The following is a 13,916-nucleotide window of genomic DNA, read 5'->3' on the forward strand; positions in this document are numbered from 1 at the left end:
AACAGTGTTTGGACTCTGTTCCAAAATCCTGTTCTCTTCTTGTTTCTTCCCCTTCCTACAGAAGACTTTTGGAGGTCAGAAATTGCAAAGAATCAATAAGGAAAAAGGATCAAGAATCCACTCACCATTAAGTTATTTAGTAATAGTGTCATGGTTAATAACAATGGTAAGATAGTGTTTTAATAAACAATGCTGTATAGGTGCTGGGGAGGAAAATCCCACCTTTTTTCCCTATTATCTGTTTTCCTATCTTTCTAAATTTTCTTTATTATTAAAATCCTTTTTTAATTATGCCTTTTTTGATTTAAAAAATCATGTAAGTGCACCGTATTTTTAAATAAAGATTTTAAATTGTGTCTGTATGTGGCCTGCTTTCTTTCATAGGAAGATTTGCATGTATGGCAGGCTGTGCGGTTTGGGGGTGGGTGTGTTGGGAGAGGTGATGACTACACCCACCCGCCTCAGCGTGAGGATCCTTTGCTTGGGGGCATTTATGAAATGATGGATGGCATTACTGGAAAGAGTTGCAGGGTGGTAGACCATTATGGGAGGTCCAATGCTGTTTGCAAGAAAGACTCCCCCCTCCACCCGACAGACAAGAAAAAGCAGCAAGGGGCAATACTGGGCCAGGCATGGGACAGCCTTCCTTAACATCTGAATGAGCAAAATTAGCCACTCTTCCATGTAATTCTTGGCTTTTGTTTTCTGCATCACCTCCAAAACACCCTCCCCACCACGTGGTTCCCCCCCCGCCCTCCGACATGCAGTGTAGGTGGAGAAGTGTCCTCTGTGCCCCCATCGGGTGGGATCCCTGTTACCCAAGGAATATTAATATTGATGCATCTCTACACCACAAAGGCAACACCCACCTGCCCAATGCAGCTGCTTACTCTGCTTCTTGGTGCTGCTTTGCAAACAGCTCCTCAGTTGGTGCTCAGGCTTTGCAAATTGTTTCACAAAAGACAGAAGTCAGATTATCTTTTATATAACAATTCTTTTAGTGTTTTATTTTCCTTTTTGGCTGCCTTAGCAAAATGCTTGTGTGCAAGCCAGACTTGTGAGGGGTGACATAGCCAACCCCCTGTGCACAAGAGATTGCCTGCCCCTCCCCCCACACCTCATGCAGCAAGCTCCCAGGAGAGGGGTTTTCAACCTTTTTTAATCAGTGTACCCCTGGCAAGCAGGATGGTGGGGGGGATCGTTCCCCTGGCAGCCAGACAGCTAGCAGGGTGAGGGGGAGTAGCGGCAGGGGCACAGGGAGCAGCTGCCATGTTGGGGGTAGGCAGAGCAGCAGCCGCTGCGTGTAAGCTTCTGGCCAGCCAGGCCCTAGCCCTAACTCTAACAAACCACCATTTCTACAACATTTTACAACACCCATCCAAAAGCTGTATGCAGCATTAACCAAACAGTAAAGGCACCAGGTATTCATGGTGGAACATGGGCAGGGAAGGGCAGCGGGGGAAGCAGCTCCATTGATGCATCCCCATGAAAACTGTTCCAAGCCCTGGCAGCTTGGGAATGCTGGGAAATGTAGTCCTAAAAAGCCAGAAAACTAAGCCGCCACCCCCTTCACCCCCACACATCCCATACTGTACTATTAGCATACTCACATTAATTTTCACTAAGTGTTCATATGGCACACAACTGCTTCAACAACACAACATGAAACACCCACACACCAGTCCACCTCGCCACCACCATCAGCAGCAGGCACCAACCACCTGGGGCAACACCACCCACCCACTAATCTCATAGTTTCATAGTTTCTAGGGTCAGAAGGGACCTGAGTAGATCATCTAGTCCGCCCCCCTGCCATGGCAGGAAAAAGTACTGGGGTCAAACGACCCCAGCAAGGTGTTCATCTAACCTCCTCTTAAAACCCCCCAGGGTAGGAGCCTGCACCACTTCTGCTGGAAGTTGATTCCAGATCTCAACCCCATACATTTCTGATATCATATCAGTTAGACAATAAAAATATATTTTTTTAAAAAATCATATATATAAATTCTCATTATTTTGTAACATGGGGGAAGGGAATGGGAAGGGAGGAGATGATTCACACAGCTTATTATCAGGATCACCATGGGTTCGCCTACTGGGAAACCGGCCTGAGCCTAGGTGGGTGCAACTGGTTGGCAGGGTTTTGAGGTGACCTTGGCCTGGAGTGGGGTGTGTGTGGGGGGACTTAGCGTGAGACTACTGGCAGGGGGTAGGGAGCGGGGACTGGGCAGGAAGGTCGGTTTACCAGTGAACAGGCGCCTCCTGCTGTAACTTATTAGAAAAGACATTACTGAGGGTAGCTTGATATTTGGCTCCCCCTGCTGAAATCTGCAGGAATTATACATGGGATTTAAGTCATTCAAAAGCCCGTGGGATGCAAACATAAATGTGATGCATCAAAATAGCCCGGATTGAAAATTTTAAGGCGTGGCAAATTAACAAGGATCAAATGCTGTGGTGTGTACAAATGCCCCTAGGACCCTGCTTGAAATCATCATGAATATAGTAAGGTAAGCTGGAAGGGATACCTCATTATTTCTTCTCAGATGGCTTAGCCGTGAATTCGCATCCTCTTGCACTATGTAGTTAGCATCAGTATTTTGTATTTTAACTTTTGCGAGTAGGCTCCAGCTTAGCATAAGTTTCAGTCATCATAGAGAATCCAACTTTCACTTCACAGGTGCTGATAATGGTAGACTTGCAGGCACCCCAGCACTGCTGACATTCTCCCAGTGTTGTTGATTGGAATTTCCTAGTTTTTCACCTAGGCAGTAGTAAAAGAGGCCTTGCTTGATTGGGTCCTTGATTGAGTCCTTCAATGTTGATCTTTCATCAGCATTGGTTCTGCTGTAGCCCTCATTTTGGAGCAAGTTTGAGTGCATAACCAAGTAGATGAATTGGTGATTGGTCCAGAAATCTTTAGTTCCTCCTTGGTTTCATTGGCAGCATCAAGAGTCAGGGCATACACACTGATGACAGTGGTGTATTGGCTCTCCACCAGTTTAAGACAGAGATTCAGGCACTCAATAATTCCAATAGCGAATAAACTGAGTTGGTTTCTGAGTTCATTCTTGATGGCAAACCTAACTCCATGAAATTGGCATTTTCCTTCCTGTTTACCCTTCCAGGAGAAAGTATAGCTACCTCCATGGTCTTTGAGCTGCCCATGTCCCACCTGCTGGGTCTCACTCAGTGCATCAAAATTGATGTTGTATCGCCTCAGTTCTTCAGCCACAATTTTGGTGTGGCACTCCAGCCATTCATTATTAGGACTCACAGCAGAGCTGTACTGCTACCTAGAGCATACACAGGTGCTGGATAGAAGGATGACCTTCAGGGAAGGTTAGCCGTGAAACAAGTAGAGGTAATTCTGATAAATAAGTAGTGGTGAACCGAGCAGCAGCAGCACCACCAGGAAGTGGTGGGGACAGCAGATGACAATGTTTTCCCTCCTGGAAAGCCACATATATCCTTTTGCCATGGCATGGCAAGTACAGGTCACCACTATTATAAGCCTGCCCAGCCCCTAGCCATAAGTCTATAAGTCCTCAACAGTGGAACAGGCAGAAAAAGATATTAAAATCTCAATGGCTTTGAGGGCAGATTAAGACTGCAGAGGAATGAGACCTCCAATTATCTTGGCCTCCTTGCGATTGGATTAAGGTCTCATTCTGTCAAGAACCATCTGGAAGCTGATATGCGGTAGTTTCTCCATGATAAAAGAAATTACACACAGAAGTCTTCCATGAAAATGGCGTTTCCAGCACATTTTTCAAGGCCTTTGTCAACTGGCTAGTGATGACAGGAGTAGGATTGTGAAGCTCCTAGTCACGTACTGGCACAAAAACAGCAGTTACAAGATCATTTAGCACTTGGACAAGGCAGGAGTGCAATTTGGCAGCTGTAACTGTTACTGAGCAGCCCTCTTCGGATCCACTCTGCTCACCCTAACTGAAAAGCAGGCTGGAAAAGGTGCCCTAAACATAGCCTGTCTACCTTCTTCCTGACTGGATAACCACATTCAATGGGATCACCTTTACTGTGTTTGAAATCAGCAAAGACAGGCAATCAATTTGGGGACCTGGAACATCAAGAGGTTCATGGAGTTTCTATAACATTGATAGAAATGTCATTAGAACAGTGAGAAGTGAACATTTCTACACATAACAAAATCACATTAAAATATAATATGTTACTAACCTTGTTCTGAAGTGGGAAGAATGAAGTGGTCATTCTATATTGCTGCTTATATGTGAAGGGATGTAAAAAACCAGATTAATAAAAATAGCTTATTGATTACAAATCTATGGACCTGCCACAAATATTACATACCTTTCCTAGTGTGAAGTTACTATAACCATCATCTAACTGCCTTATAGCAGGGTAGAAGCAATCTTTGTTCTTCTGCTAGACACATCACATAGTTTGAATCAATTTCTAAGTCACAGAGCAGCTCCTGTTAGAACACCGCTCCACCTTTTCAGTTAGCAGAGTCTCACAACAGAATTACAGAACTCTTCTGTGACATTATCAATACTGAAGAGGACTGTAATATTATGAAGGAGGGACTGGATAACATCTGGCAGAAATGTGATTTAATTTAATAACAAAAAAACAGGCATCCATTTACAAGAATCTCTGCAATAATTTGAGGGTGTATCACCTAGAAACAATAGGGGAGGCAAAAGACCTGAATACATTAGTCAAAGACAGGCTATAAGCCACCAATATAATACAATAGTGAAAAAAGAAAATGAAATCCTAGGATGTATATCTGCAAAGATCAAAAAGTATAAATACCATTGTGTAAGGCTGTGGTAAGACTACATCCAGAATTCTGGTACAATTCTGGGCACCTACTATACTTTCTCATATACAACACAAAACTTTTTCCCAAAAATCAGCTGCTAAAATTGGGATGCATACATACACAAGGAAATATGGTAATGGCATTTAGTTGCTTGTCAAGACAAAAGTTAGCAGATGGACCACTAGCCCTGGGTGCCAATTCAGAGGGGCACTATATTGGGGCCCCAGGGAGTCCATACCACAGGGCTACTGCAGCTGGTGTCTCAGGAGCCTATCTTCTGACTGGAGTGGCAGCCCACTTACAGCAAAACTGCAAGGTATCCTGATTAGGGCAGGTAAGCCTCAGGTCCCCCCTCTGGGCCCAGCCCTCCCAACAATCACATAATATTCTACTTTCTCTCCTCCATCCTCCCACTCTGTCCAGGGCACATGAGAGGCTTGTTCATTTGATTCCCCCCTCCTCTATTTCACTTAAACTGATACTCCACTGGTCTCTGATGTGTGACCAGCAGCAGCTGGGGGGATTGCTCTCCCAGCCCCTTGCAGCTTCCAGTGTTTCATTGCTAGCTATAGTAGGGGCACACGGAAGAGCAGCTACATTGCTAAACCTACAAACACAAGAGGGACAAGGCAGTTACATTCTTTCACTGTCAGTGAAAAACTTAAAAATACCAAAAGTAGGAGAACTTGAAACCAATGCTGCTGGAAGTGCAGCATCAGTGAAACATGTCCAAGAGATCAGGGAAAGGAGAAATTAGCAGTACTGATAGATAAGCATTTTGTGACCCAGGGGTAAAATACCGGGAATTTGAAGAATAACTTGTGGTATGTGTGTGAGAGAGAAAGTAGGTTGTATATGCAGCGTCAACAAAAAAGTCTCAGATAAAAAACACATGAAATCACTAGAGAACTAGGATTAGGTCTTCAATTCAGGCCAAGCAAAGGTTGGATACAGAGATTTTACAGAAGAAATGGACTTTCAATAAGGTGCACAATGGTTTTGCAGTGCCTACCTGAGGCACATGAGAAAAAATTGACAACTTTTCAATAATACGTGATCAGCCTGCAGAGCTGCAGCCTTTGTACTTATGGGGCATGTCTATGTGCCATTAACACACAGCAATAAACTGCAGAGCTTATTGCTCCACAGTGTATTGCTCCTGGGAAGCTCCCGGGCAGATGGTTTACAGGTGCACCCAAACGGCAGCACACTGAACAGGTTGCAGCAGCCCTGGCTAGCAGGGTTTCAGGGGGCCAGCCTGTGGTGCTCAAACTGGGCTGAATGTGCCATGGAGGGGCTAGCTAGGGCGCAAGGGTGCTTCAGTGTGGGGCTAGCCAGCAGGCAGCCCCTGCACTGAAGCGCACCCTCATGCCCCAGGCACCTGGGTCAGTGTCTACACATACACTGCTGTGCATGAAAAAACTCCGCAGCAGAGTTTATTAGTTTCATGAGTCCTAATATGCACATGTAGATACTGAAAGATTTACTGTACAGTTAATCAACTGTCCAGTAAATGTCTCATGCAGATGCGCCCACTGACTGTCACAAACAGGAAATACAGATCAGATACTGGCATATCTTGAAATGCCATCTGACGCCACAGTAAATGAGAGTAGAGCAAAAGCTGTCTGCATAAGAACAGATGTTTATGAAAAGAAGCACTGCACTGTTATGCTGGCCATACTTGTTGACAGAATGAAGTTGCCAGTCCATGTGATTCTTAAAAGAAAAACCCTCCCTAAAAAGAACTTTAGGGCACAAGAAAAAGAGTAAAGCAATGTCTGAATAATGACACAAGCCAAGTCACAATACCAAGTTCACTCTTACTGTTCTTTTTCTCTTATTTCTTGCTAGAATTTTTTTACTTTATCAACTTCCAATATGAGATTATTAAATGTGAGCTTTTTTTGAGACATGCCACAACACGGCAAAGAGAGACATGGTATCTGCATAAATTTAAGCTAGAAATTAGAAGAGGTTCTTAAATCAGAGCAGTGAGGATCTAGAATAACTTTCCAGGTGAGGGCAAACCTGCCTAATTTTAACATAAATCTCAAAAAGTTTATTAACAAGATTATATGAGATAGTTGCCTACAATAAGCAAAGACTGGATATGATGATGACCTAGAAAGATCCCTTTAAGTCCTACATCAAGTTCAGGTCAAGTCTGTAGAAGCAAGATGGCAATAACAAAGAGAAAAAAAATGTGGAAGTTAGAGGGATTGCTGGCTTTTTGTCCATTACTGATAGCTGCCTGTCAGTTAATGTGAATTTTGTGGGCAGCAGTGCCATTGTCTGTAGTCTTAATCAAAGTGTTGTTCATTTTTCATATTGGAAAAAAAGGGTTTCAGCTAAACCTTTGATCTCCAGTATATACATCTAGCAAAGTACCATAAAAGTGATTAATCATAAAAATACTCAATATATACAAATGATTCATATAAAACATATGCCATATATTTCCTTACTGTAGATGGGTCACTCCTGTAAAGCAAACAAAAGCAAGTATTTCAAATATATTTTTATATATATATTTGGTAAATATAGTCAATGTGTGAAATGCAGAATTTCTTTTTCAGATTGAGTTACTTGGGTTTGGTTCAGGAATCAAGTACATTTGAAGGTATAGGATTAGTTACTGGGAAGGACTTGTGCTTTATAGCTGCATTGGCATAAATCCCACTCTCATCTTGCCAAGTGTTGATGCCATGTCTTCTGTAATCTGCTGTGTCAGTAAACTGAGAATGACATTTTCTATGAACTACAGAATAACCATCTGGTTGGACTCCAACCTATGGAAGCAAGAAAGACAGGAGTTATTTTCTAGTAAACAGAGATTCAAAACATGGTTCTTTGATAATGTGCACATTATGGTCAAACTACTTTATAGGAAATAAACCATTTCACAGATTAAAAATCTATCTCCTAAAAAAATATATGGTCAGAATATTAGATCTACTGAATTCTAACATTCTACCTTGGACGATACTTAGAGTTGAGTAGCCAAAACTAGTAAACCTAGGAGTTTGATCTCCTTCCTCGTTCTGAAGATGATTTGTGTAAATTAACTCAAATAAATGTATTTGGTTAAATCAAATTATTCTTCCTGTGCAACCTTGGCTAATTTTGCGCTTCAGATTTACAGTGTGTTGAAGAACACACAATGGTAATTATTGCTGTAAGCCATTTTTATTACTATATGAAATGGGTGCAATTTTTATTAATATTATTAGCCATTCCAAGGATTTGCTGTGGACTGTGTCCACCTCAGGGCAATGATTATAACCAGTGCCCCCAGAAGAGAGCAACAATATATATTAACTCCTCTGCGAATATGCCTTAATAAAGGAAAACTGCTCAGGACTTCTACTTGCAGTCTATTTCACTTAGACATCCAGTTTAATAACAACAGAGCATTATAACATTATCTGCATCACAAATGGAAGCTTACTTCTGTAAAAACACAGAAAGTCAATATTTGCTTGTATCCAGTATTCCTAAATCTTGAGGTAATGAACCAGTTTCTTTTTGGAATACCTACGAATTTCGCAGCAAGTCAAATATCATAGAATGGTAGACAATTAGGCTTGGAAGGGACCTCAGAAGGTCAGCTAGTCCTGCTCATCAAATTATATCATACCAGCAACAGCTTTGTCTAGCTGGGTCTTAAAACCCTCTGAGGATGGAGATTCCACAACCTGTCTGGGTAGCGTGTTCCAATGCTTTAGTACCCTCCTAGGCTAGGGACAGACATTATACATAAACCAGTTTAAATGATCAGAAACTGGTTTAAACTTGTAACAGAACAGACATTCAGTGCACATAAACCAGTTTCAAAATGGCTGAAACCAGTTTGAGATAAATCTGGTTGAACCAGTTTATGCAATGTCTGTCCCAGACTCCTTGCTGGCTTAAGATAACTCAGAGACCCCCAGCATCCTGGTATGCTCTCTGGCTGGGCAGGGTTCTCTGCTCCACAGCAGGGTTGACCTCACCCGTCTGCTCTCTAGCTGAAGCAGGGACCGGCCTTAGCAGAGACATCGGCTGGCATGGCTCCATTAAGGCAAAGTAGGCATGGAGGGAGTTAATACTTCCCTCCTTTCCCTCTTCCCCCACTGAAGCTGAGGTCAGCCTATCTACTAGGGAACAGAGGGGAGGGGGCTGCAGCAATGGCCCCTGCAGCTGGCAGACCCCAGCCGCAGGAAAGGGAAGAGGGAAAAACTAACCCTTCTCCCTGCCCCTTTCACCTTAATGGGGTCGTGCTGGGTAGGTTGTCCTGCAGGCTTGGGAGGGGGGCTCTGTTCCTGGAGAGGGACTCTTTCCCCTCCTCCCCTTTTTCCCCCCACCCCCACCTCCGCAAGACTGGGAGAGGGGGCTGTGCGAGAGTACACAGTGGGGAGTGCAGGGAAGCACCTGGCACCAGCACTGGAGCTGCAAGCTCAGGCTCAGAGCCCCACTGGGAGATAAGGCAGGCTCTGCTCTGTCCCCCAGCACAGTGCTGGCTGGAGCCGTGCCTGCGCCAGACACTAGCACCCTGACCTCCTTGCCTGCTACTGCTGCCAAGCAGCAAGGGCTGCAGCTGTGAGGGAGTGTGTGCTGCCATGGTGGGGAGTCCCTAGACCCTCCCACCCCCACCCTGCCCAGCTGAGCTGTGTGCTCCCACTGCCCCTCTGAGGGAAGGAGGAGGGGAAAGAGTTTCCCCCAGCATGGAACAGAGCCTCCTCCTGCCATGGAAGAGAAGGAGTGGGGAGAAGACTCCCCTCTGGGGCTGGGCAGCCTCACAGAGCCCCCCTCCCCACCCCATGGTGCCAGAAGGGGAGGAGGAGGGAGAAGAGCCCCCCCCCAGCACTGAACAGGGCCCCCCTCCTGGCCTTGTGGCAGTGGGGGAGAGGGAGAAGGGGGGAAAATTCCCCTCTAGGGCTGGGCAGTAGGGGTGTGCAAAATGGGCTGTATTCAGTTTGGATTCTGATTCGGCCCAAATCAGGGACAATGATTCTATTCATTGATTCGAATCACTGTCCCCGATTCAATTCAGCCAAATCCAAATCTGAAGATTCGATGTTGATTCAGAGAATCAGTGATTAGGCCATAGACACAGCTTTAAGTGTTTTTTCTACATACCTTGAGGTACCAGGCATGATTCGTGAATGCTGCAATGCTGGTGCGGATGGAATGTCCCACAGGAGTGCAGGGCCCCCCCACCCCAAGTGCTCGGCAGTGAACCCAGAAGTGGATTAAAAGTACTTCTGGTCCACTTCTGGGTCCGCTGCTGAGCAGGCAGGGGCCCCCCCCTACTATCCCCCCAGCTTGACAATCAGCCATGGGGGGACCCTGGGCCCCCCCCCAGACCCAGGAGGGGGTACCCAGTCACGGAGCTGAGGGGCGCAGGGGGGCCCCCCACACTCTCCCTGGTGAACCCAAAAGTGGACCAGAAGTGCTTCTGGTCCACTTCCGGGTCTGCTGCCAAGCGCGCTGGGGAGCCCCCACACTCCTGTGGGATCCTTCATCCACCCCTCCATCACAGCATTCATGAGCTGCCTCGTACCTTGAGGCATGTAGAAAAAACATTTAAAGCTATTAAAGTTTATATCTGAATCACCAAATCTTTCTGAATTGATTCAGAGGGTTCCGATTCGATTCAGATTCAGCGAGATTAAAGGGTCTCCCGATTCGATTCAGATTCAGATTCAGAAATCCGACCACTGAAATCAAATCAGGGACCGAAGCTTCGAACAGCCTGACTGGGCAGTTGTATATGCCTGGATTGCTTCTGGCTGCCTGGCCATGCCCCCCTCCTCAGCTCAGCTTCCCTGTGGAAGGAAGGGAGGGCTGCTCTAACGCCCCTGGGCTTCTGGCTTGAGCCACTACAGGCATGTATTGAATGTCTATCCACTTGTAAACTGGTTCACTCTCTGTAAGTTAGAGTAACCTGCAAAGACTAAATCAATTCAGGCTTGGGCTTTTTGAATGTCTGTCCCTAGTCCTAGTAAGAAAGTTTTTCCTAAAATCCAATTTTCCTTGCTGCAACTTGAGACTATTGCTCCTTGTTATGCCATCAGCTACCACTGAGAAAAGTTTAGTTCTATCCTCTTTTTAACCACCCTTCAGGTAGTTGAAGGCTGTTATTAGACCCCCCTCAGACTTCTCTTCTCCCAGCTAAAACCCAGTTCCCTCACTCTCCTCATAAGTCATGTTAGCCAGCCCCCTAATCATTTCTGTTGTGCTCCACTGGACACTCTCCAATTTGTCCACATACTTTTTGTAGTGAGAGGCCCAAAACTGGACACAGTATTCCAGATGTGGTCTCACCAGTGCAGAAGAGAGAGGAAGAACCAATTCCTTCAATCTGCTGGCAACACTCCTACTAATGCAGCCCAGTATGCTGTTAGCCTTCTTGGCAACAAGGGTACACTGTTGGCTTATATTCAGCTTATTGTCCACTGTAACCTCCAGGTCCTTTTCTGCAGGCCTGCTGCTTGGTCAATCAGTCCCCAGCGTGTACCGGTGCATGGGATTGTTCCACCCTAAGTGCAGGACTTGGCACTCATCCTTACTGGACCTCATAAGATTTCTTTTGGCTCAAACAAGAAATGTTACGGTTTTTTATTTGACTAGTAGGCAGAGTCGTTATGCTTCTCTTCAGTATGAGCAAAATGAGGCACTAATTCACCTAAAGGAAAAGAGCCACTGCTGGGGGAGGTGTAGGCCAAGGCCACAAGGACTAAGGCCATAGTAGTGAAGCAGTAGCCATAGTAGTCTTTAGGCCATAAGAGCTAAAGGTTGTTGGAAGGGGCAGGTTGACAGAAACTAGGATGAGGGGCCCAGGGAAAGGGGAAAGCTTTGCCAAGGCTAAGCGCATGGCAGGCTGACAGGAGTGTAAGGGCCAGGGATTCAGAGAAGAGAATTTTGCCAAGGTCAGGGCCTTGGGAGGCCAACCAGAGCTTGATGGACAGGCCAGAGAGCCCAGTGGACAAGTTAAGATAACATCCCGAGGCATGGGTATGCCTACAGGGGTGGAAGGAGGCCATGCATAGCCCATACAGCCCACATCTTCCCTCTTAATCTAACTCAAACCTTTCAGTTTGAGAAGTAATCCCTCTATGTCCATTCAAAGGCATATTGCCATGGCAGACTACAGGAGCTTGTATATGTACCTCTGCATTTTACTTGCTATGAGAACACAGGATTACAGTCTCTGTAGCTTTCAACATAGCCTCTTTCATGGACATTAAATTCACAGTAAAAAAAGTTTATTTTACAATATGGAGGAGTCCAAAAGGGCACAGCCATTACTCCTTTAACTCCAAAACATCTTTAGTAAAATGTTACCTTTTTCCCCCCACTCAAAGAAAAACGAAATGTCCAAAACCTCAAACTTTTTAAAAAGTCTTTTAAGTTTTTGATTACTATTAAATTGCAGATATGTATTTTGCTTTAATGTTCACAGAGTGTAATTCTTCTACCATCTATATAAATAGAGCAATAACATTCATACACACAGCAGGGGGAAAAAGATAGAAAAGAAGCTGTTAAATTTTTATTTTGCTGAAGCACCATTAAATGCAACCAAAGATAGTAAGAAACGTATAAATAACACATTTCTCCCCCAAACCCTGTGCTCTTGTGGTAGTAAACCAAGAAAGGACAGAATAAATAGCTGTAGTGAGGAATCTTTAAACAGTTTGCTAGTAAGTTATATGCAGATGGAAAACTCTCTCTGTAAATGTATAAACTCTAAAATAAATTATAACTGTCTCATTTGTCTACTGGTTCCTGTAGCTATATTGCTAATGGCTCTATGCAAATACAAACAAATCATCATTTCAGAAGCAGCTTTTTCTTGTTTCCCTAAAGTTAATTATGCACTCTACAGATGAAACTGCATTTAAAACAAACTGTAAAACATCATTTTAGTGTTCCTATTTACTTACATATGGTGTGTAGTCACATGGAGGAACATATTCTATATGATATGTTGTATCTAGATCCCTATAAGGTAAATGAGACGCATGACATGAGAAATAACCTAAGGCAGTCTATTTATTTTATATGTTATACAAAATAAATAATAGATAGCAGCCATTTTCAGAAAGACTATTAACTGTTTGGATTATTGCAATATCTAGGCCAGAGCATTAGTTTGCAAAATAAAATCATTTACTTTCTGAAATGTACTTGCTTAGGTTTTTTTCTAAGGAGTAACAAAGTTCAGAGCAGAATATAGGGGAATCTAATTTTCATATGAATTTAACTGAGACCATGTACTCCAACTACACGAGCATGTACTGAGATGTACTGCACATGCATATACACTGATATTCAGAGATTCATAGGCATTAGGGATGGAAGGGATCTCGGAGGATCATTGACTCCAGCCCCCTGCCCCAGGAGCAGGAAGTCAGCTGGGTCACAGGATCCTAGCAAGATAAACATCCAATTGACTCTTAAACGACTCCAAAGTAGGTGCTTGCACCACCTCTGGCAGCAGTCTGTTCCAGGCCCTAGGGGCTCAGACAGTACAGAAGTTCTTCCTTATGTCCAGCCTGAAACGGTCTTGCAGGAGTTTGTGACTGTTTGACCTTGTCATCCCATGGGGTGCTCTGGTGAACAGACATTCCCCCAGATGCTGATGTACACCCCGTATATACTTATAGGCAGCTACCAGGTTCCCCCTAAGCCTGTGCTTTTCCAGGCTGAAGAGTCCCATAGCTCTCAGCCTCTCATCATAAGACCTGTTTTCCTGTCCTCTGATCATGCGCATGGCTCTTCTCTGGACTCCCTCAAGTTTCTCCACATCCTTTTTAAATTGTGAAGCCCAGAATTGGACACAGTACTCCAGCTGCGGCCTCACCAAGGCCAAGTACAGTGGGAGGATGACATCCTGGGATTTGCTAGAGAAGCATCTATGGATGCAAGCCAGAATTTTGCTTGCTTTGCCAGCTGCAGCATCACATTGGTGGCTCATATTCATCTTGTGGTCGATCGTGACTCCCAAGTCCCTTTTGGCCAAGGTGCTAGCAAGCGTAGTACTGCATATAAGTATGCTGCGGGTTTTTCTTCCCAAGGTGGAGAACCTTGCATTTTTTGGTGTTGAATGCCATCAGGG

General features: G+C 44.6%; 1 protein-coding gene across 1 annotated transcript in view; it reads right to left on the reverse strand.

The window, feature by feature from the left end:
* Positions 1-6,661: 6,661 nt before the first annotated feature.
* CUNH9orf135 (chromosome unknown C9orf135 homolog) overlaps positions 6,662-13,916 on the reverse strand; it is a 54,729-nt gene continuing 47,474 nt past the window's right edge. Inside the window, exons 5-6 of the mRNA XM_019517474.1 lie at positions 12,742-12,799; positions 6,662-7,602 (exon numbers count right to left, since the gene is read on the reverse strand). Of these exons, the coding sequence (XP_019373019.1) occupies positions 7,411-7,602; positions 12,742-12,799 (250 nt within the window). The 3' untranslated portion in view covers positions 6,662-7,410. The remainder of the gene's footprint in view (positions 7,603-12,741; positions 12,800-13,916) is intronic.

The sequence above is a fragment of the Gavialis gangeticus genome, unplaced genomic scaffold, assembly GCF_001723915.1.
Source record: "Gavialis gangeticus isolate Ggan-Ray unplaced genomic scaffold, GavGan_comp1, whole genome shotgun sequence".
Lineage (NCBI taxonomy): Eukaryota > Metazoa > Chordata > Crocodylia > Gavialidae > Gavialis > Gavialis gangeticus.